The following is a 23,840-nucleotide window of genomic DNA, read 5'->3' as shown; positions in this document are numbered from 1 at the left end:
TGCTGTTTCAAGCACACCAGACTCTTGTTTCTCAACACTGCCTCTGTTTTCGGTATTTTCTAGAAACAGAAGCTCTGGATTTCTTCCTTGATGAGCAGCAGGGTAATGACTTGAAAGGTTATGGCTTTAGAGGAACTAGATCAAGGTTCAGATCCTGACTCTTGTATTTATAAATGGTGTGAACTTGGGCAAATTAGTTAACTTCTTTGAATCTGTTTCCTCATCAGTTAAATAAAGATAACACCTACCTTTAAGTGTAGGGGTAGGGATTCAAGATCATGAATATATATTGCCTGGATATGGACACTGGCACTTATTAAGTTCTTCTTAATTACTTTCTCAGAGACTGTGGCTTCACCATTTTCAAACAAATCCATGGTTTCCTGGGGCCTTTCATATGCACCTGCTCTCAGTTGTTCAAAGGACTCTCATTCATAATACACCAAGTGTCTCACATTCACCCTCGCTGAGAATAAAGTTGCTACAGGGTTGGGACTAAATATCACAGTTAATTTTTTGTCTCAACCTTACTGAACACAGTTTAGATAATTTCCTCTTTGTAGACTACCTTCAAAGAAGTTCAGTGCAATATTACTTTCCCATGATGCAAATAAATTAATAAAATACCTCATTGAGATGAAAACTGAAGAAAATACATTTAAAAAACTGGCAATAGGGCTTCCCTGGTGGCGCAGTGGTTGAGAATCCGCCTGCCAATGCAGGGGATACGGGTTTGATCTCTGGTCCGGGAAGATCCCACATGCTGCGGAGCAACTAAGCCCGTGCGCCACAACTACTGAGCCTGTGCTCTGGATCCCGTGAGCCACAACTACTGAAGCTCGCGCGCCTACAGCCCGTGCTCCACAACGAGAGAAGCCACCACAATAAAAAGCCCACGCACTGCAATGAAGACCCAACACAGCCAAAAATAAATAAATAAATTTATTTTTTTAAAAAAAACTGGCAATATTGTCCAGCTTGGTTCACAGGTAAATTTTACCAAACATTTATGGAAGAAATTATACTAATTCTCTATAATCTCATCCAAGAGATAGAAGCAGAGGGAACACTTTCTAGCTCATTCTATGAGCCCAGCATTACCCTAATAATATAACCAGACAAAGACATTACAAAAAAAACTACAGACCAGTATGTCTCATGAACATAGATGCAAAGTCCTCAACAAATTATTAGCAAATTGAATCCAACAATGTATAGGAAGAATTATACACAACAACCAAGTCATGCAAGGCTAGTTCAACATTTGAAAAGTCAATTAATATAATCCATCACATCAACAGGCTAAAGAAGAAAAATCATATAACCATATCAATAAATACAAAAAAAGCGTTTGATAAAATCCAACACCCATTCATGATAAAAACTCTCAACAAAGTAAAAACTAGAGGGGAACTTCCTCAACTTGATAGAAAACATCTATCCCAAAACCCAAAGCTAACATCATACTTTTTTTTTTTCATTTTCATTGGAGTATAGTTAATTTACAATGTTGTGTTAACATCATACTTAATGGTGAGAAACTAAAAGCTTTCCCATTAAGATCAGGAACAAGGCAAGGCAAGGATGTCTCCTCACCTCTCAACACATCATATTGGCACATGATCAGTTAGACAAACCAGTAGAACAGCAATAGATCTATTTGAAAATGTAATAGTCTATTATAATATAGCAATAGATCTATTTGAAAATGGAAATGTAGTATGCATATGATAAAGGTAGTATCTCAGATATATTGGGGAGAGATAAACATTTTAAAAAGTAGAGTTGGGATAACTGAATGGCTATATGAAAAAATAATCGGATCTAGTCCTTTCACCATATACTACAAAATATTCCCAATGGATCAAAGATAAAATAATAATGAAACCATAAAAGCACTGGGGTGGGGGAACTGGTAAATTCCTCTATAGCCTGGAAGTGGGGAAAACTTTGACTCAAAGTCCAGAACAAAAAAATCACTGACAAATTTGACTACATAAAAATTTTAAAAAGAAAATTTTGTATCACATAAAAGTTATAGAAAATGGTCAGGACATACGAGCCAACAGTTCACAGTAAAAGAAACACAAAGGCCCTTATATGGGAATTCCCTGGCGGTCCAGTGGATAGAACTCCTTGCTTTCACTGCTGCGGGTGCGGGTTCAATCCCTGGTTGGGAAACTAAGACCCTGCAGCCGAGTGGCACAGCCAAACAAAGAAAGAAACAAAACAAAACAAAACAAAACAACCCACAAAAGCCTTTATATATATATGTGAAAATATGGGCAATCTCACTCACATTAAGCGAGATACAAATTAAATCATACTGAGACTATTTTCTTTCCTATGAAATTGGTAGAAATCTAAGTATGATGATGTATTCTGTTACTGAGGCTGTGAGGAAAGAAGCACTGTCATGCACCTCTGGTGGGAAGGCCAAATGGTATTTCTCTGTGGAGGAGAATTTGGCATTATCTAGGACATATATATGTATTCAGCGTTTAATCCAGCAATCCTACCTCTAGAGATCTATCCCAATAATACTATGGCAAAAACACAAAATTGTATATACACATGCCTTTTCAGTGCAACACTATCTTATTATAGCAAGATGAGAAACAACCCAATATCCATCAACTGGGGAATAGTTGAACAAACTACGGTACACTCACACAATGGAGTTTCATGGAGCTGTTAAAAGGAGTAAGGAAGATTTCTTCTATATACTCTGGCAGTGACCTCCAGGATATATTGCTAAGTTAAAAGCAGCAAGGTGAAGAACAGTGTGTGTGGTATGCAGTTATTTCATCCAAGAAAAGGCAGGGTAATATGAATATAAATACATACACACACACAAATGTGCTTATATTTTTCTTAAAAAGGGAGGAAAGAAGGGAGGGAGTGAGGGAGGGACATATAGAGAAGATAGATAAACTGAAAACCAATAAAAATGTTTATCTTTAGTGGGTAGAGAGGCTAGAGATGGAAGCTAAGCTAGACCTCTCCAAATGTAGCAGCTTTCAGTTTCAACTTTAGAATTATGTAAGTATCGTTACATGCAGTCACACAATTAAAATTAAATCAAAATGAGGGAAAAAAGTAATCCCAGCAAAGAAGCAAAGTGAAACAAGCAAGGTGGTGATTGAGCCCCACAGAGAGAGTTTATTTCTTATGCCTCTAAATATGGTGATGTGACTCCACATCCCTGGTGGAGCGTATCCTAAGGAAAAAATGAGCAACACAGGAATCTGTGTATCTGTTTTCATATATATATATATTGCAAATAAATAATTATATTAATGTCATTGGGAATCAAAATTTTCAGTGTATGATAAAAGAGATACAAATATAAAATCAATGACAAAGTTAAACAAAAACCCTATCATCCTGTGTTTGAAATAAATTGAAAAATCATTAACTCCTGATGTATTATTCTCTTTAAAAATATGTTTCATAGCTCCGTCCACTGAAAATGCCAGGAAATAATGACCAACCTTATTACCCAGATTTGGGTCTTGAAATACCATTCCTCACTAAAAGGAACCAGGTCTGGGGCAGGAAATGTGCAAGATGAGTCTTAGACATCACGTTGTACCAGACAACAAGGAAGTTATCAAAGATTACTAGGACCAAAGACTACAAGAGAGCTAACTTAAAGGGGCTTTCTCTGTTAAATTTATAATTATATTTTTAAAAACCCTCATCAGTCACTTTGGAGGATAGGTAACCAACTCATTATTCTGAAAACTGGTAGGGAAAGAATCTATAATTACCTTACCTTTCTAAACTGTATCTTGGGGTAACCAATATATAGATGAGAAAAAGGTCTTCTTTATAGAAGTATTCCTGCTAGTAAACATAGAATAAATGGTAGAATTAGATCATCATCATTTTGGAGCCCTAATGAAAATAAAGGATCTAGTAAATGATCATTAATGGCTGCTAAAACCAAGACGTGAAGGGCTGATAAGGGTACTTGATAATGGATAGATCAGGCTGGCAACACCTAAACCTCTGGATTGATCTTTTCATCACAAAGAAAGACCCAGACTTAGTATGCACCTCCTGATGAGGTTCAACAGGAGGTTCCCAGCATTATCAAAGAAGTATACATACCAAAAATATTGAGCCTTAATTTGATTAAGCTTCCAGATGTAAGGATTAGTTTACAGAAAATACAGGGGTTAAATGGCACAAAATGAATGCAATTAGCAAAATCCAGAGAGTGGGAAATTCTACAGTTTAAATGACCCTATTCTTTCAACCCATAAAAGGCAAGAAGAAAGAAGGTGTGGAAGACTATAGATTTAAAGAGTTGTATAGGGACTTCCTTGGTTGCACAGTGGTTAAGAATCCGCCTGCCAATGCAGGGGACATGGGTTCGATCCCTGGTCTGGGAAGATCCCACATGCCGTGAAGCAACTAAGCCCGTGCACGACAACTACTGAGCCTGCACTCTAGAGCCCCCGAGCTACAACTACTGAAGCCCACATGCCCTAGAGCCCGCAGCCCAGCCGCAACTACTGAGCCCACGCGTTCTAGGGCCCACGTGCCTCAACTACTGAGCCCATGTGCTGCAACTACTAAAGCCCGTGCACCTAGAGCCTGTGCTGCACAGCAAGAGAAGCCACCGCAATGAGAAGCCTGCTCACCACAACAAAGAGTAGTCCCTGCTTGCCGCAACTAGAGAAAGCCCGCATGCAGTAACAAAGACCCAACGCAGCCAAAAAAAAAACCAAAAAAAAAAAAAAATTTTTTTTTAATTAAAAAAGAAGAGATGTATAATTCACATCAACCAAGTACACTTGACCTTGAACAATGCAGGGGTTAAGGGCACCAACCCTCAGTGCAGTTGAAAATCCAGGTATAACTTATAACTGGCTCTCCGTATATGTGGTTCCTCCACATCTGCAATTCCACATCCCAGGACTCAACCAACTGCTTGTGTAGTACTGTAGTATTTACTATTGAAAAAAATCCATGTATAAGTGGACCTGTGATGTTCAAACCTGTGTTGTTCAAGGGTCAACTGTACAGGTCCACTTATTCTGGATCCTGAATTGTAGGAAAACAATCAAGGAAATTTAAACATTGACTAGTTACTTAATGATATTAAGAAATTGTCATTTTAAGTATGATCATGATATTTTGGTTATGATAAAAACGGAGTCTTTATCTTTATATATACCTAAGTTTTAAATGGATGAAATAATCTAATTTTTTTGTGCTTTGCTTTAAAACAATGGAGATGGGCTTGGGCAGCTGGGGAAGGGTACAGACTGGCCTTGGGTTGATAATTGTTGAAGCTAGGTGACAGGTACATTGGAGTTCATTCATCAACAATCTCTACTTTTATATATTTGAAATTTCCCACAATAAAAAGTGAATAAATGAGTAAATACCTTGTATTAGCTGACAACTCCCAAAGTTGCTACCTCTAGCCCAGACCCTACTCCTGAAATTCAGACTCCCATATTCAACTGCTGACTTGACATCTCTACTTGGATGACTAATATGCACCTAAAACTTAACATGTCCAAAACCGAGATCATTATCTTTCCTCTCAAACATTCCCCATCTAGTCTTCCCATTCTAGTTAATGGCAACTTCATCTTTCCAGTTGCTCAGGCCAAGACCTAAGAGTCCTCCTTGACTCCTCTTTCTCAAATCCAATCTTTAAGCAAATACTAAGGTAATTCCTACAAAACATATCCAGAAGTTTAACTGGGTATCCTGGGTTTTTTTTTTAAATTATTTATTTATTTATTTATGGCTGTGTTGGGTCCTCGTTCCTGTGCAAGGGCTTTCTCTAGTTGCGGCAAGTGGGGGCCACTCTTCATCGCGGTGCGCGGGCCTCTCACTATCGCGGCCTCTCTTGCTGCGGAGCACAAGCTCCAGACGCGCAGGCTCAGTAATTGTGGCTCATGGGCCCAGTTGCTCTGCGGCATGTGGGATCTTCCCAGACCAGGGCTCGAACCCGCGTCCCCTGCATTGACAGGCAGACTCTCAACCACTGCGCCACCAGGGAAGCCCATCCTGTATTTTTATTTGCTATATCTGACAACCTCATTCCACTGCCACAAGCTTGGATTACCGCAATCCAAACTGGTCTCCCTGATTTCACCCTTGTTCCAAGTTATAGTCTCTTCTCTAGGAAAGGGTGGAAGTTACTCCAACCATAAGTCAGATCATATTACCCCTTTGTTCAAACTCTTCACTGCAGCCAGAGTTCTCATGGTTTTCTTCTGTGTCCTCTGCAATCTTCCCTTAACCTTGCCTCTCTCCCACTTACACTCCATTCCATACCTTTATGGGGCTCCTCACTATTGCTCTCCCTTACTTGATACACACCAGCTTCAGATCCCTTGCCCATTCTGTTCCTTCTTGGTTTACTCCTTCCTCAGATATCAGCATAATAGGCTACCCCACCTCCTTCAGGTATTCTCTCAAATTATTTATTCAAAAATGTAAAACCTCAATAATCACTATGGGGAATACCCTGGCGGTCCAGTGGTTAGCACTCCGCACTTCCACTGCAGGGGGGCATGGGTTGGATCCCTGGTCAGGGAACTAGGATCCTGCATGCCACGTGGCGCGGCCAAAAATAAATAAATAAATAAATAAAAATAATAATCACTATGTCTCTCCCCTGCTTTTTCTCCACCCTATCATTCTAATACACTACATATTTTATGAATTTATCTTATTTTGCCTGTCTCAGCATGCACACCCATGCCTACCAGAATGTAATTTTAAGCTCTTTGAGGATAGGAATTTTTGTACACTGCTATATCCTCAAAATCTAGAAATTGTGCTGGCAAATAATAGGTGCTCAGAAAATATTTATTGTTAAATGAGTAACTAAATAGGAACTAAATTACAACAATGGAGCAAAACTTTCCAAGTATCCACAAATTTAAAATATATGGAGACTTCCCTGGTGGTCCAGTAGGTAAGACTCTGCGCTTCCAATGCAGGGGTCCCCTGTTCGATCCCTGGTCGGAGAACTAGATCCCGCATGCGTGCTGCAACTAAGAAGTCTGCATGCCGCAACTGAAGATTCCTCATGCCGTAACTAACACCCGGCACAATCAAAATAAATAAATAAATAAATAAATAATTCAAAAAATATATATGATTTGTTTTCAGTTATTGCATTTCAAGTCTCTAGATCATTACAAATTTTATTATATATTTTAATAAAGGAGATGAAGTAAATATGGGATTCCTGAGTCTCATGTTTACTTATTTCTTTGATAGTCGAGTTTTTTTCTTCCATTCACACTAGCAGAATTTCCTCCATCTAAAGTCTAGATTTAGAATCCAGACAATTTTTGGACTTCCCTGGTGGCGCAGTGGTTCAGAATCCGCCTGCCAATGCAGGGGACACGGGTTTGAGCCCTGGTCTGGGAAGATCCCACATGCCGGGGAGCAACTAAGCCCATGTGCCACAACTACTGAACCTGCACTCTAGAGCCCAGGATCCACAACTACTGAAGCCCGCGCGCCACAACTACTGAAGCCCACGCGCCTAGAGCTTGTGCTCCGCGACAAGAGAAGCCACCGCAATGAGAAGCCAGTGCACAGCAACAAAGAATAGCCCCCGCTTGACGCAACCAGAGAAGACCCGTGCACAGTGATGACCCAGCGCAGCCAAAAATAAATAAATAAATAAATTTATTTTAAAAAAGAAAAGAATCTAGACAATTTTATACATACCACTATAAGGCCATTATTTAAGGCCATTATAACTACGTATAGATAATAAATCCTCTATTGTCTTCCATTTCTGTTTATGCTGACAGAGGAGAGTAATTTATATAGCATGTGGTTTGGGGTTTAGAATGACTACTCCCCAGGTTCCAGACCTAACTTACTCTTAAGAGGTTTCTTAAATGTGGTTGAAGAAATTCCATGGTTACAGCGACTATGCTTAACGACCACCTGGGGCTTGATGTGCTCAGTCTCAGGTTTACCTGTCCTCTCTGCATTCACCTGTCACCATGCTATCTGTATACATGCTTTTATATTCTCAGAGGGCAGCGCTCCTTGCAGATGCTAGTACAACACGAGTAATGAAGAGGTAGTCATTCTTAGGTAGGACCTTAGCCATTCTAAGGTAAATAAAAACTGAAATGCACATATTAAAAACTTTCAAGGGCAGAGTTCCCTCTCTCTCTTATCCCCCAATCCCATTAAAGGAAGCATAAAAGGAAGAGAAAGGTTTCAGTGTACGCGACTATTTCCACAAGAAGGGCCTTGGCACGGTGATGGGCAGGGAGGAGTACGTGGGCCGAAGAGGGTGTCCTGTGTCCTAAGGGGCACAGAGCCCTCCCATCTGACCCGGTCTTCAACTCTGAGAATCCTGAGGCCACGGTGCGAGGCCTTCCAAGGGCCCCTACGGCTCCTCCATTTGGCTACAGGTTAAACTAGTCTCTCCCTCAGACTTTGTGGCCCCTCTGGCCTCCACCAGGCCCGCCTCAACCTCGTACAGTCACTCTCTCTCATTTTCAGTCTCTTCTTTTCTACCAGGAGACATGCTCTGGGCTCCCAGAGTAAATCATTCCTTGTTTCCAGAGACCTCCAAGGGATTTTCCGTCATAATAATCAAAGACCAATCCCAGTGGGTTTCCCTGGGTTCCGGTTCACCCTGACTTCCGGGGCGTACTCTCTCTCTCTCGTCTCTGAGGCAGACCAGGAGGCTGTGGTCCCCAGCGCATCTGGCGAAAACAGCTCTCCAAGGATAAGCACTGAAGTCAAGTTCCTTGAAGAGCCAGGGTGGTCTTTCATCACAGGGAAAGGAAGGGCGACTAGGCACTCAAAGGTAAGACAAGTGAAGAAGCCAGCGCCCTGGGAAACTCCTTGAGATCCCCGGGAATCCCGAACCCATCCGCGAGGACCCGACGGCTCCCCACCCCCCACCCCCCCACCTTCACCCTACCCCGCTCCAGCCGGCCCTGTCCAAACCCCTCCGGCCTCCACCTCTGAGGGCCGGCTCGCGCCCGACCTGGGGTTGCGGGGATCTGCCTCGAGGCCACTTGGTCTCGCGGAGGCAGCCTAAGCTGCGTGGCCACGCCCCCAGGGCGCGCTCTGACCAATGAGAGTTACTCCTCGCCCCCTGGGCCCCGCCCCCGCTACGGCACGCTACTAACGGTTTTAACGGTCCTAACGGTTTCAACCGTTAACCATTTAATCGTGGGCCTGGCCTGCTGACCTACATTTCGCCAGGCACCGGTGTGCAACACACCCACCCACGCGCACCTCACGAGATGGACCCTCACACCTCCACACACACACCCTGCAGTCCACCCACATCTCACCAGGCATCTTTAGCCGATGCAGACCCTCTCAGTAGTCAACTTAACGCACAGTAGTTATAGATGGCTGGCTAAGTCATGAAATGGGATGAGATCACCAATGAAGGAGTATGGATGGAAAACAGATTGTATTGAGTCCTAGGACACACAACGTTTAGAGGCTTAGATGAGGAAAATGCAGCAAAGGAGCCAGAGTGGGAGTGGTTAGGGAAAGGGGAGGAACCCCAGGAGAGTGAGGTGCTGTGGAAGCCACTTGGACCATCCTTCAAAGAGGAGGAGGTTAGCTGTGTCAAATGCTGCTGATGAGTCAAGGAAAATGAGGAGTGAGAATTAATTATTGGTGACCTTGAAGGGAGCAGTTTTAGTGATGTAGTGGGGACAAAAACCTGATTGGTGTGTGGTTTCAAAAGACATCACTGATAAAGGACTGGTATCCAAAATGTATTAAAAAACTCAACAATAAAAAAATTAAGTTGGCCGAAGATCTAGACACCTCCCCAGAGAAGATACACAGATGGCAAATAAACATATGAAAAATGCTCAACATTATATGCATTAGGGAAATGCAAAATAAAACAGATACCACTATGCAACTTTAAGAATTGCCAAAATCCCAGAATGCTGGCAACACAAAATGCTGGTGAGGCTGTGGAGCAACAGGAACTCTCATTCCTTGCTGATGGGAAAGCTGAATGGTACAGCCACTTTGGAAGATGTTCTGGCAGTTTCTTATAAAATTAAATATACTCTTACCATATGATCCAGCAATCATGCTCTTTGGTATTTACCCAAAGGAGTTGAAAACTTATGCCCACACAAAAACCTGCACATGGATGTTTATAGCAGCTTTATTCATAATTGCCAAAACTTGGAAGCAATCAAGATGTCACCTTCAGTAGGTGAATGGATAAATATACTGTGGTACATCCATACAATGGACTATTACTCAGGACTAAAATATCTATCAAGCTATGGAAAGACATGGAGGGAACTTAAATGCATTTTACTAAGTGAAAGAAGCCAATCTTGAAAAGGCTACATACTGCAGGATTCTAAACAGTATGACATTCTGGAAAAGGCAAAACTATGGAGATAGTAAAAAGATCAATAGTTGCCAGGGGTTAGAGGGGGAGGGTGGGCTGAATAAGTGGAGCACAGAGGATTTTTAGGGCAGTGAAACTATTCTTTTTGATACTATAATGGTGCATACATGTCATTTTACATTTGTCCAATCCCACAGAAGGAACAACACCAAGAGTGAACTCTAAGGTAATCTATAGACTTTGGGTGATAATTCTGTGTCGATTTAGGGTCAGCATTTATAATAAATGTAATATTCTGTATGTGTGGGAGCAGGAGGTATATAAGAAATCTATGGACCTTCCACTCTAATTTGCTTTGAACCAAAAACTATAAAAAAAAAGTCTATTAAAAAAATAAATTTAAAAAAAAAAGAGAGCAAGAGGAGAGATTTGGCATACCCATACAATGGAAAACTACTAAGCAATAAAAAGGAATGAACAACTGATAGGCACAGTGACATGGATAATTCTCAAAATAATTATGCTGAGTGAGAGAAGACAGACACACAAAAGAATACATACTGAATGATTCCACTTACATAAAGTTCTAGAAAACGCAAATTATAGTGACAGAAAGCCAAACAGCAGTTGCCTGAGGCCAATGAGTGCCATAGAGAAGGAATACTAATGGGCAGAAAGAAACTTCGAGGTGATGGATATGTTTGCTACCTAGATTGTGGTTATGTTTCATAGATGTATACATAGATCAAAATGTGTCAAGTTGTACAATTTTTTTTTGTTTTTTGGCAGTGCCCCGCAGCTTGTGGGATCTTAGTTCCCTGACCAGGGATTGAACTTGGGCCCTCGGCAGTGGAAGTACAGAGGCCTAACCACTGGACAGCCAGGTAATTCCCTCTACAACTTTTTGACTTGCCATTTTTAAGATTTATCTCTGTGGATTCAAGTATCTGTAGCCAATTTATAGTAACTCCAGTATTTAATTGTTTGATTATAGGCCAATTTTCTCATTGTCCTCTTGATAAACATTCAGCCTGTTTATAGTTTTTCCCCTATACAGATACAGCAATGAACATTTTTGTAGTTGTGAATACATGTGAGAGGGGATCTCCAGGGTTACTATACTAATAGGGTGGACTTTCTGGCTAGTAGGGCTTGTGCCAGTGACAAAGCCCTACTGAGTGTTTCCTGTTGTTGAACTTTTCGTTGGCACAGTTTTAGAGGCTAATTGCCAGCTTCTCTGGGTTAGTAAAAGGAGTGAACTGTTCATGTCCCTGTGTTATAAATGAGAGAGACAATAATCTGCCCAAGGCTAGCTTGGGATGGAACCATGGTGTCAGATATTTTCATGCTGCTTCTTTTGCTCCTCTGTTATGCTCTCTCCTCCTTCACTTGGGCCCTTGTAACATTCACCAACATTTGTCACCAATTAGTGTTCCCAGTCACCACAAACTCCTGAGAAGTTGACAGAGCCTTATTCTGAAGCAGCATTTTTATCCTAAGAGCTACCAGCCCCTTTAGCATTTCTTCTAACTCCATGAAATGTGTTATAAATTTATATCCCTGGCAGTATGGTTGCAGTTTTAAAAATGCAGGATTTGCCTTTAAAATGTTTGCTATTTCATTGACTGTGAGTTCATCAGACTCCACTGTGGAGCCTTATATGTTTATATAAGAACTCTCCCAAGCTGTTAATGCTGAGGGACAGATTTCTCTCAGAGAGAAGTAAGAACAGAGCAGGAAGCACAAAGGGGTAGCAGGCTGGGCACTGCCTCAACAATCAGGAGCATTGTGTAGTCACAATATCCCTTTGTCACTAAGCAACAAGAAGTTGACCTGCTGAGATGCTCTTTCTCCAGAAGTAGCCTCAAAAAGACAAGAGGAAAATTTGCCTTTTCTGCTCCTTTCCCAGAAAGATGCAAAGTGCTTTAGTAGGCTCCTGGGTAAGAGTGTACTTTACATTAATCCTAGCCCCTGGCCCTGGGGTAGTACCTGAAATATGAATGACTCATGAGAGTAAAGTGAGAATGCTTTCATCCAGCATCCAGGCTAAAGGAGAGCCCCAAACTGCCCACTCCCCCTCTGCCATTCTGAGGTCCCCCTACAGCTTTTCTAGTCTTCCTGACACCGTGCCCTCTTCCATGTGTCCTGGTCTCATGCCTGGATTAGCTGATCCTCTTAGTCCTCTAGCCACCCCATTTATACCCAGTCCTTTGTTTGATCCCCCCAAACTTCTGTAGTTTGACTGCTCTCTAGACTGGGAACATCTTGAGGCTAAAGACTGCTTTCTTCTGTCTGTATGTCCCATGCCTGGTATACAGTAAAGGCCCAGTAAATACTGTTGAAATAAACTGAATAGAGAGAAAGGAGTGTTTGACAGTAGTAGAAGGATGGACAGATGAGTTGGATGACCCAAGCCCTCAGTGGGATGAAAAGATAAAGGGCTTCCCAGGCACGCTTAGGAGCCCACTTTGATGGCCAGAGGCCAGCTGGGAACAGGTTCTTTCTGCTCAGGACTATGATCATGGCGTGTACTAGACACACTGTCCTCTCCAGGGGGTATTCAGGACGGTGAGGTTGGGCCATAGGAGTTCCCTGGCCAGACATGGTCATCCATGTTGTCTGCCTAATGACATCAGCACAGTACAGCTTCTTATACCCCCAATAGGTGCTCATTTCTGTCTTCTGCCAGTCCTTGTCTCTGAAATTCTCTCCAGAAGGTATCCACTGTTGAAGTACTTCTTTGGGAAAGTTCATCCTTTGTTTATGTGCTCCAGTTTCAGAGGGTGCCCTACTTGCCCCAGCATAACAAAGTGTGTAGCAAACAGGTGTTCATGACTTTGTCAATAGATGCAGAATATGTATCCATTTCGTCCTGGCTTTTCAGTGACCTTTGACCTCTATTAACAATGCAGGGAAGACAATGAAGGGGACTTCCTCTCAGATCCTCCAGGGAAGGACCACGCTACTAGATGGTGTCCCTGTTCTCAAAACTCTGCTTAGTGCTTCCTAAGTCACCCCAACTCAGAACCTGTCTGGTCCCCTTCCCTGCTGAAGTCTTCCCTTGCTCTTGGAAGAGAATCCATATTCCTAACCCAGTCTAGGCCCTGTCCCTCCCTGACCTCACCTTACTTCTCCTCGTCTTGCTCACAGTCTTTTAGTCAATGAGGCCTCTTTTTTTTTTTTTTTTCGGTTCTTCCAACACAACTCTCTCTCTGGCCTCTGAATCTTTGCACTTGCAGTTCTCACCATGTAGAATGCTCTTCTGCTGCCCCTCACATGGCTGACTCCTTCAAGTACCACGCCCATTGTCATGAGATGCTGTCCCTACTCCCTGTCACTCTTGATCTAGTCATCAGGTTCTTTCTTTTCTGACTCTATTCACTTGTCTTACTCCCTCACCAGAAGGAAGGTTGATAGGAGCAGGGTCTTTCTGTCTTTTCACTGCTGTGTGTGTCCCCAGCCCATATTAGGATCCTATGAAGAAAGAAAGAGAGAGAGAGAGAGAAAGGAAGGAAGGGGGGGAGGGAGGGAGGGAGGAAGGAAGGAAGGAAGGAAGGGGAGGGAGGGTGAGAGGAAGCAGGGGAGGAAGGAAGGAACGCACCCTTTCCTTACAGACATAACCCTCCCAGCTGAGGCCAACTGTTCTAATGATGGATGGAGACACCTCTCTGTTGGCCCCTCTCCAGGGTGTCACTCCTCCTCTGATTCTTTTTATTCTGTCAGGAACTCCCAGGAGAGGCTTCTAGCCTGGGGGCTCTGAGGTCTAGGACTCAGGGTGGGGGTTGGGGTGGGATTCACCCTCAAGCCTGCCTTGTTACAGCACAACAGTGGCTTCTATGGGCACTACAGAGGCCAATTCAAGAGTGAAAGTGCTCGAGAGTATCGCCTTGCAGCCAAGCCCCAGCCCCCAGCAGTGTTCCTGCAGCGCTGTCAGGTACGAGGCAGCCCTGGCTGCAGCTGCCACGCTGGGCCAGATTCTGCTTCTCTTAGGACCCAAGAGCAATATCCTCGACTCTACCACAACTGGACTGACACTTGAGGCCAGCCTATCCCCAGGACTTGCATGAGGCCTGGCCCCTCTTCCCTGAAATGTCAGGTCCTCCCCCTATAGATACATGGGTGGAGAAGAGCCAGTACCAGGCTGGACAGTTTTGGTCACTGCTCCTTCTAGATGGAGGAAGAGTCAGGGCCCAGGTGGGGTGGATGGCCATGGAGAGAGAGCCTCCAGAACCCAAGAAGTAAGCCTTGAGTTTTGCAGACTGCTGTCCTTCAGCACAGATTCCTTGACGCCATGAAAGTCAATGGTCTAGCTCACAGTCAGCCTTGTAGTCCAGGGGCTCAGGAGTGAGTAGGAGGCCTCCTCTGGTCAGTAAAACAGCATAGAAGGTGGCAGGTATCCACCCCCATGCCCAGCCAAGGAGGACTGGAAAGGAGTGATGGCAGAATCGGCCTAAGGTGGCTGGAAAAGGCTTCCAGATAACAGGAGAGGGATGCAGGGCTGCAGGCCCTCCACTGCTTCCAGGCCTGGAGACAAGGAGGGGACACTGAGCATAGTCAGGGTCCCAAAAGTAAAAAGCCCACTCAAAACAGGAGAACTCAGGAGGGTATACATATAAAGGAGTAGGTGTGGGAGCTTCAGAGAAAGGCATTCTCACAGGATGGTAACAACCAAGTGGTCAGTACTGCTGGGCCTGAAGGAACAAGGGGAGGGCATGGCTCCTAGAACCCAGAAGAAGAGAGTGGTGTGGAGAGGGCTTTCCTGAGAGAAGTGATGATTTCGGGTGGAGAGACACAGCCAGGTAGCAGGTAGGGGCGGGCCTGGAAGGGAGCCAGGAGAAGAAACACCTCCTCCCTCCTTCCCTCCATCTCCTTTCCAGGCTTCCTTTCAGGTCAGAGGGAAGTCAACCTGGTGAGAAGTGTGCTCACATCAGACTCCTGGGAAAGATCAGGGTGGAGGAGGGCTGAGAGCGACCTGGAGGTGTGCCTGGAAGATGCTCCCCCCACTGCAGCTTCTTGTTTCCCAGCCTCTAGCCAGGTCCTACTTGACTGGCCATCTGGATTCTCTACAAATTGCTTTCCCAGGCCAAGAGCAGGGTCTTGGAGTCTGCCATGCTGCAGAGCCTGAACTTCCTTAGCATGCCCAGTTGGAACGGCTGCCTGGCACTGCCCACTGAGCCAGGCCCAAATGCAACTCCAGACTGCTCGTCTGGGGCCACCTCCCTTGAGAGAGTGATGAGGTCTGCGTAGTGCAGGGACAGAGGTAACCTGGGCACTTCCTGCTGGGTGTCTGTAGTAGTCCTCAGTGGCAGCTCTCATCCCAGAGACCTGAATGTCCTCTCAGTCTGTCCCCCAGGAACAGAGTAGAGGACATATTTGGGGACATGTTTTGATTGAAGTGAAGTCTTGTTACATGTTGGCATTATCAGCAACCCCAAAATAGCATGGTCTGTGTATCTTGGGCTTAGGCTGTACAAATGCCAAGTCTCCTGACTCTTTCTAGATCTAAAGCTGTTTTAATTAGTGGGACTGCTCAGGGAAGGTGCACATTCTTTTTTCTTATTTGCTGAGAGATACCAAGTGTCAGCTGGCTGATTGCAGCTATTCTTGTTGAAAACCCTTCCAAGATGTGGCAGCCACTTACCTTTAGTTTGGGGCAGGTAGAAATTTTGTCATTCAGATGCAAGAAGATTCTTTTTTCTTTTTATTCTTCTATTTCTTTTATTCTTCTTTTTCTTTTTTTCTTCTAAACCAGATTAGTTTATTTCTAGCCTTCACCCGTCTGACTCTTGGGAAATGTAATCCTGATCTTGTTTGTTCTTAAGGTCAGACTAGAGTGCCGGGGCTCATGGTTGGAGGCAGGTCCTTCGTTGGTGGTGCCGTGATTGCTGTGTCTCTGCCTCTGCCCCACCCCCACACCATGCCTCAGTCTACCACAGGGACTCCTCGCTCAGTACCCCACTAATTGCACACTGCCCAGCCTCCACAGAGGCCCTTAGTCCTCCCACAGGCAAACACTGACCCATTCCAGGAAACCTACTTCTCCTCCAAGGCTTCTGTAGCTCGAACCCTAGCCCAAGCCCTACCTGCTCAGAGACCACGAGTGTTACCACCTGAGTGGAAAAGGAGCCTTAAATGGTTTAGAAGCAAAGATGCAGGTGAAATTCTCCTCAGGGACAAGAATACTTAGAACTGCCTGGGTGGAGAGGAAATGACTGCACTTTTCACTAGACTCCCACAGTTGTGAGAATAAAACTCAAGTCAGTGGGAGTCGGTAGATTATCCTGTCACTGTAAGAATGGTGAGTTTCCAAATTCAGACCTGCCTCCAACAGCAGAGGCATCCACATTCTAGGGCTGTGTACAATTTTATAGCTAAGGGTAAAGATGGGGGAGGGATTGGGGGGGCAACTGGAACATGCCCCAGACCTCCAGATTTTTTAATTGAAATTTTTATTGAGATGGTTGTAGATTCAGAAACAGTTGTAAGAATTAGTAAAGAGATCCCTTTTACGCTTTGCCCAGTTTCCCCCAATGGTAACATTTTGCATATCTATAGTAAAATATCACGACCAGGACGTTGACATTGCTGCAATCCACTTATTTCATTCAGATTTCCTCATTTGTGTGTGTGTATTAAGATCTATAAAATCTTGGAATTCTCTGGTGGTCCAGTGGTTAGGACTCCACACTCTCGCTGCTGAGGGCCTATGTTCGATCCCTGGTCAGGGAACTAAGACCCCACAAGCCACGTGGCATGGGCAAAAAAACCCATAAAAGTCTGTAAAATCTTTTTTAAATTAATTTTAATAACAGTATAGCTGATTTACAATGTTGTGTTAGTTTCTGCTGTATAGCAAAGTGAATCAATTATACATATACATATATCCACTCTTTTTTAGATTCTACTCCCATAGAGGTCGTTAAAGAGTATTGAGTAGAGTTCCCTGTTCTATACAGTAGGTTCTTATTAGTTATCTATTTTATATATAGTAGTGTGTATATGTCAATCCCAATCTCCCAATTTATCCATCCCCCCGCTTTCCCCCTTGGTAACCATAAGTTTGCTTTCTATATCTGTGACTCTATTTCTGTTCTGTAAATAGGTTCATTTGTACCATTTTTTTAGATTCCACATATAAGTGATATCATATGATATTTGTTGTTCTCTATCTGACTTACTTCACTCAGTATGACAAATTCTAGGTCCATCCATGTTGCTGCAAATGGCATTATTTCTTTCTTTTTTATGGCTGAGTAGTATTCCATTGTATGTATGTACCGCATCTTCTTTATCCATTCCTCCATTGATGGGTATTTAGGTTGCTTCCATGTCCTGGCTATTATAAATAGTACTGCAATGAACATTGGGGTACACGTATCTTTATGAATTATGGTTTTCTCCAGATATATGCCCAGGAGTGGGCTTGTTGCATCATATGCTAGCTCTATTTTTAGCTTTTTAAGTAATCTCCATACTGTTCTCCATAGTGGCTGTTACCAATTTAAATTCCCACCAACAATGTAGGAGGGTTCCCTTTTTTTCTCCACATCCTCTCCAGCATTTATTGTTTATAGATTTTTTTCATGATGGCCATTCTGACTGGTGTAAGGTGATACCTCATTGTAGTTGTGATTTGCATTTCTCTAACAATTAATGATGCTGAGCATCTTTTCATGTGCCTCCTGGCCATCTGTATGTCTTCTTTGGAGAAATGTCTATTTAGATCTTCTGCCCATTTTTTGATTGGGTTGTTTGTTGTTTTGATATTGAGCTGCATGAGCTGTTTGTATATTTTGGAGTTTAATCCCTTGTTGGTCACTTCATTTGCAAAAGAAAAAAAAAAGATCTATAAAATCTTATCACCCGTGTAGGTTTGTGCATCCTCCACCACAGTCAAGATACTGACCAACATCACAGGGATCCCTGGTCCTGCCCTTTTATACCCATCAGCCTCCCATTCCTCCACCCTTCCCATGTCCCTAACTGCTATTTTTCCTCCATTTCTAAAATTTTGTGACTTCAAAAACGTTATGTAAATGGAATGATACAGCATGCAACCTTTGGGGAATGGCTTTTCTTGCTCAGCATAATTTCCTGAAGATTCCTCCAAGTTGTATCAACGGTTCAGTTTCCATTACTGAGTAGTATTCTGTGGTATGTATATAGCAGTTTACTTAACCATCCATCTATTAAAATGTATCTGGGCTGATTCCAGTTTTTACCTCTTACAAATAAAGTTGCTATGAACATTTGTGTACAGGTTTTTGGGTGAACATAAGTTTTCATTTCTTTGGAATAAATACCTAGGAGTGCAATTGCTTGGTCATATGATAGTTGCATTTATTTATTTATTTTTAATATTTTATTTATTTATTTATTTGTCTGCACCGGGTCTTAGTTGCGGCACACAGGATCTTCATTGCCGCGTGAGGGATCTTTAGTTGCAGCGTGCAGGATCTTTTTTTAGTTGTGGCATGAGGGATCTTTTTGTAGTTGCAACATGCAGAATCTTTTAGTTGCGGGCATGCGGACTCTTAGTTGCGGCATGTAGGATCTTGTTCCCTGACCAGGGATAGAACCTGGCCGCCTGCAATGGGAGCTCAGAGTCTTAGCCATTGAACCACCAGAGAAGTCCCTGTAGTTGCATTTAAGTTGTTTGTTTGGTTTTTTAATGTGGATGGAAATTTTTAATTGAAGGAAAGATTCTTTAAATTCTATAGCACTTTACAATTTTCAAAAGTTTCACACACATGATTTCATATACTCCCATAATAACTCTTTTTTTCCCCTACCCCTATATTGTACCCCTTGCATGTTAGGTTTTTTTTTTTTTTTAACTGTCAAACTGTTTTCCAGAGTGGCTGTTTTACATTTTACATTCCCACCTGCAATGAGCAAATGATTGTATTTCTCTGCATTCTCACCAAAATTTGGTGTTGTCTCTATTTTTTATTTTAGCCATTCTGATTGATGTGTCATGATAGCTCACTGTGGGGTTTTTTTTTTTTTTTTTTTTTGGCTGTGTTGGGTCGTCATTGCTGTGCGCAGGTTTTCGCTAGTTGTGGTGAGCAGGGGCTACTCTTCGTTGTGGTGCGCGGAGCACAGGCTCTAGGCACACAGGCTTCAGTAGTTGTGGCACGTGGGCTCAGTAGTTGTGGCTTGCAGGCTCTAGAGCGCAGTCTCAGTAGTTGTGGCACACGGGCCTAGTTGCTCCATGGCATGTGGGATCCTCCGGGGCCAGGGCTCAAACCCGTGTCCCCTGCATTGGCAGGCAGACTCCTAAGCACTGCACCACCAGGGAAGCCCTCTCACTGTGGTTTTAATTTGCATTTCCCTAATGTTCAGTGATGGTGAACATCTTTTCATGTGTTATTTGCCATCTGTATATCCTCTTTGAAGAAATGTCTTCATGTCGTTTGCCCATTTTCTAATTGGATTGTTTATTTTGCTGTTCAGTTGTGAGGGTTCTTTATACATTCTAGATACTAGTCCTTTATTGGATATGTGATTTGCAAATATTTTCTCTCAGTCTGTAACTTGTCTTTTCATCCTCTTCACATGGAATTTCACAGAGCAAAACTTTTAAAAAAATTTTGATGACGTCTAATTTATTGATTTTTTTAAAAATTAATTAATTTATTTATTTATTTTTGGCTGTGTTGGGTTTTCGTTTCTGTGCATGGGCTTTCTCTAGTTGCGGCGAGCGGGGGCCACTCTTCATCGCGGTGCGCAGGCTTCTCATTGTCGTGGCTTCTCTTGTTGCGGAGCACAGGCTCCAGACGCGCAGGCTCAGTAGTTGTGCCTCACGGGCTTAGTTGCTCCGCGGCATGTGGGATCTTCCCAGACCAGGGCTCGAACCCGTGTCCCCTGCATTGGCAGGCAGATTCCTAACCACTGCACCACCAGGGAAGCCCTATTGATTTTTTTTTCTTTTATGGCTCTTGCTTTTGGTGTCACATCTAAGAACTCTTTGCCTAGCTCTAGATTCTGAAGATTTTCTATTTTTTCCTAAAAGGGCTCTGGGTTTTTAATCTCTTGTGTCAGTTTGCTTTATGAGGAATGAAACGTAAGGCCAGCTGGCTTTCTACCTTCATGGAGCTTTCATTCGATTTGGAGAACACCGGCTGTCTAAGGCAGGAGGTCCCAGTAGGGGAGCTTGTTAAAGGCTCCACCCCGAAGATTCTGGTTCAGGGATCTGGGATGGAGCTAGCCCCTGACTTTTATCTAGGAACCTATTGTCAGCCATTGCTCATACCCCAACCCAGCCAAGATTGGACTCAGCAGATCAGGTACTTCATTCTGGTCTGCAGCAGGAGAAGCTGAGTGGCTGAGGTGGAGGGACCTTGGGGGCAGAGACCAGGCACAAAGGCAAGGTGGACGGTCTTGGGAGAGATTCCTGCTGAGGTCTAGGGGCCTGAGAGGTGGTCTCTCTCTGCCTGGGGATGGGGCATGGTTCTCTGGCCCCAACTGGGCTAAAGCAAATGCCCTGGGGACCTTCTGTCCCTGTTCATTGATTTAACAGCAAATATGTATTGAGCACAGTGCCAGGCTCAGTGTTGGAGTTATAGATATGAGTAAAACAGACAGTAACCTTGCCCATGAGGTGCTTGTGTCCTAGTCAGGGGCATCGGATGGTAAACAACAACATAATACATAGTCATACAGTATGTTAGAAGGTGAAAAATACTGGGTTGGGGTGATGGGACTGCTGGTGTAGTAGTGGTCAAGGAAGGCCTCCCAAGAGGTAGGTGAGAGGGAGTCATGGCCAGCTGGGAGAAGAGTCCCAGGCGGAAGTAACTGGTAGTACAAAGGTCCAAGGTAGAAGTAGCTAGTGTATTTGAGGAACAGTGAGGATGCCAGTGTGGCTGGAGGTAATGGAGGAATCAATATCATGTGGGTCTCATGGACCACTCTGATGACTTTGACTTTTATAAACATGAGGAACTGTTGTGGATTTTTGGCAAACAAGGAGTGTGATCTGATTTACATAGTAAGAGTTGTTCTGCCTGCTAAGAGGACAATAGACTGGAGAGGCAAGCTTGGAAGTAGGGACACCAAGTGGGAAGCTCTTGCAGTAATTGAGGCATGAGGGGAAGGTGGCTTAGACCAGAGAAAGCAGCAGCCATGCTGAGAAGTGGTCTGATCCTGGGTACATATTGAAGGAAGTATCAACAGGATTTCCTGGCACGCTGGATGTAGGGTGTGAAAGAAAAGAATCAAGGGGACTCTGAGGTGTTTGGCAAGATCTAGCTGCCATGACCTGAGCTGGGGGAGGCTATAGGTGGGGTGGTTTTGGGGAATGATCCAGAGCTCAGCCATGTGTTTGGAGATGCCCGTTAGACATTTACATGGGAATATGGAGCAGGTGGTTGGCTAGTCAGTCTGGAGTTCGGGAGAGAGCTCAAGCTCTAAAGAGAAATTTCAGTTTCCAGGTGGTATTTAGGGCCAAGAGGCTGGGTTGCTGATGAGAGAGTGAAAGAGAGGAGGAGAGAGCTGGAGCCTAGTCCTGGATGATCTAAAGGACCCAATGTGAAACTTAAACCACTGCCCCACTAACGGCAGGATGTCCTGGAAAATGCCTCAGCCCCTTTCTCAATCAGTGGCCCCAGAGGCTTCTGCTTTGAGAGCAAGTGCTGGGATGAGACGTCCCAGGAATGAGGTGTTGCTTTAATTTGTATCTGCCCTTTCAGTGTGTTGGCAGTTTAGCAGTTTAAGGGTGGTGGCTCCTGGCAACTTCCCTCCATTATGGGGCCCTGAGTTAGCATCTTGGGGACAGGTAAGCATCATCTTTCCCCATTCACCTTCTTTTTCACTGTCTTTCAAGGAGCCAGCGCGGCAACATTTCTTCTCCAAGCATGACAACCGCACTTCCTTTGACAAAGTGAGTGCTAGAGAGAGGAAGGAAAATGGGCAGACTCCCAGCCTAGGTTGAAGTTGAAGTAGGGTGGAGGGGATAAGACATTGCAGGGAGAGAGGGCTCTTTATACAGACAGAGGAGTGTCTGTCTTCCTGACAACCTCTTTCTTCTGGGAAACAGCCCATTTTACAAACAGATGTACCTCTGCTTTGGTTTCCCCCACCAGCTTGCCTGACAATGTGCAAATATCTTAGGAGCCACTGACTTTCTGGGGGCTTCATTCACTCTGGAATGGAAGGCATGACTGGGGGTGCAGGCCAAAGAGGCTGGGGTACAGGCCAGGGAGGCCAGGCACAGGCCAGGCATCACCAGGCAGGCTTGGGTATAGGAGGGGCCCAAGGAATTGCCTGGTGCCAGGACTGTGGGCCAAGGGCCTGTACCGTTGAGGAGGGCCCCTACTGCCTGCTACAGGGAATCGGAAGGCAGAAAGACCTGGAGCGCCTGTGGCAGCAGCACACCTTCCTGCGCTGGGCACCCTGTGAACTGGAGTTGCGCCAGCCGCGGCCCCTTGAATCCTCCTACCAGGCTGATTTCCGGTCAGGGCCAGGACTCAGTGACCTCCCCCAGCGCCTTGTCCACTTTGTGCAGATCCAGCCTCCCCGTGCCAGCACCACCTACCAGCAGAACTTCTGCCAGCCATCCCGTGGTGGCCATTGTGGCAGTGACAACATGGGGCCCCAGGCCCCAGTCACCGACACACCGCCTGACTTTCCAGGGATCACAAGACCCAAGCTGCTGCAGCATTACCTTCATGCTGGGGTCTCTGAGTGTCTAAATTGGTCCAGAACATTAAACAAGGACAGCTGACTCAGTGGCCTGTCTGTGCTTGCAGCCCAAGAGATCTCAGAGGCTGGAGAACAGTAAGGCACAGCCAGGCCCTGCGCCTGGCTCCTATGTTGCTTGTGCCATGGAGCCTTGTGCTGGTTTGGGGAGGTGCTGCCTGGGGAGTCCTGCCAGTGAGTGAGAAGAGGTAAGGCCTGCAGGAGGCTAATGGTCCAGGAGGGTTACCTTGGCCACAGCAGGTGGGTTCCAGGACCCCAAATCCGTTCTTGCCACAAACTCAACTGTGAACCCCTTGCAATCAGTACAGCTGCAGGGAAAGCAGAGTCAATGGCCCCTACTAGTGGGCAGCAAAGACTGGAGGAGGAGGCAAGGGCTGGCAGCTTTGCTTTTTCTGGGAGGCTACTGCCTCTAGGGGTCTGGTGAGTGGCAACACAGTCATGCCTAAGAGACAGCTTCGCCACAGCTGGGACAGAGGGAACAGCCCCCACTGGACACCCCCCCCCCCGCCCGCCGGAGGTGAGCAGAGGCTTTGAGGATGCTGTGTGATGTGAATCTTGAGGTCATCCTGATCCTATGGTATTTTGTTGCAGTTTTCTGAGCTCTTCTATGGTCTTGCTGTGAGTGCCCTCTAACAGCCAGGGCAATAGGGGATGGGGGTCATCCTACGTCACCAACAGAGAACTGAGGCTTAAGTGGGGCTAAGACACCAGAACACTTTGGGGGCAGAGGCCAGATCCTAAAGGCTCCTCTAGACCCTCATCCCCTGAGAAAGTTGAGGGC

At 44.6% G+C, this 23,840-nt stretch overlaps 2 protein-coding genes across 2 annotated transcripts in view; both read left to right on the top strand.

Annotated features, from left to right (window-relative positions):
- The window catches only part of C11H3orf62 (chromosome 11 C3orf62 homolog), a 49,030-nt gene extending 37,807 nt beyond the window's left edge, over positions 1–11,223 (top strand). The window contains exon 5 of the transcript XR_009505861.1: positions 11,150–11,223. The gene's annotated coding sequence lies outside the window, so the exon portion shown is untranslated. The remainder of the gene's footprint in view (positions 1–11,149) is intronic.
- A 1,050-nt stretch (positions 11,224–12,273) lies between these two features.
- C11H3orf84 (chromosome 11 C3orf84 homolog) lies at positions 12,274–23,084 on the top strand. The gene is made up of 4 exons (XM_059937628.1): positions 12,274–12,300; positions 14,181–14,294; positions 22,185–22,241; positions 22,668–23,084. Exons 1-4 carry the CDS (start codon positions 12,274–12,276, stop codon positions 23,082–23,084), a joined length of 615 nt encoding a protein of 204 aa, XP_059793611.1.
- The last annotated feature ends 756 nt before the right edge of the window (positions 23,085–23,840 follow it).

Source organism: Balaenoptera ricei, chromosome 11 (assembly GCF_028023285.1).
Source record: "Balaenoptera ricei isolate mBalRic1 chromosome 11, mBalRic1.hap2, whole genome shotgun sequence".
Classification (NCBI taxonomy): Eukaryota; Metazoa; Chordata; class Mammalia; order Artiodactyla; family Balaenopteridae; genus Balaenoptera; species Balaenoptera ricei.
Note: the sequence above shows the minus strand (reverse complement) of the source record. Positions and strands in the feature narration are given on the sequence as shown.

Coding starts and splice junctions, on each gene's coding strand:
- C11H3orf84 (XM_059937628.1), top strand. CDS start 12,274: ATGCAAAGTGCTTTAGTAGGCTCCTGG. Junction 14,295..22,184: donor TGTTCCTGCAGCGCTGTCAG/GTACGAGGCAGC, acceptor CTGTCTTTCAAG/GAGCCAGCGCGGCAACATTT. Junction 22,242..22,667: donor ACCGCACTTCCTTTGACAAA/GTGAGTGCTAGA, acceptor ACCGTTGAGGAG/GGCCCCTACTGCCTGCTACA.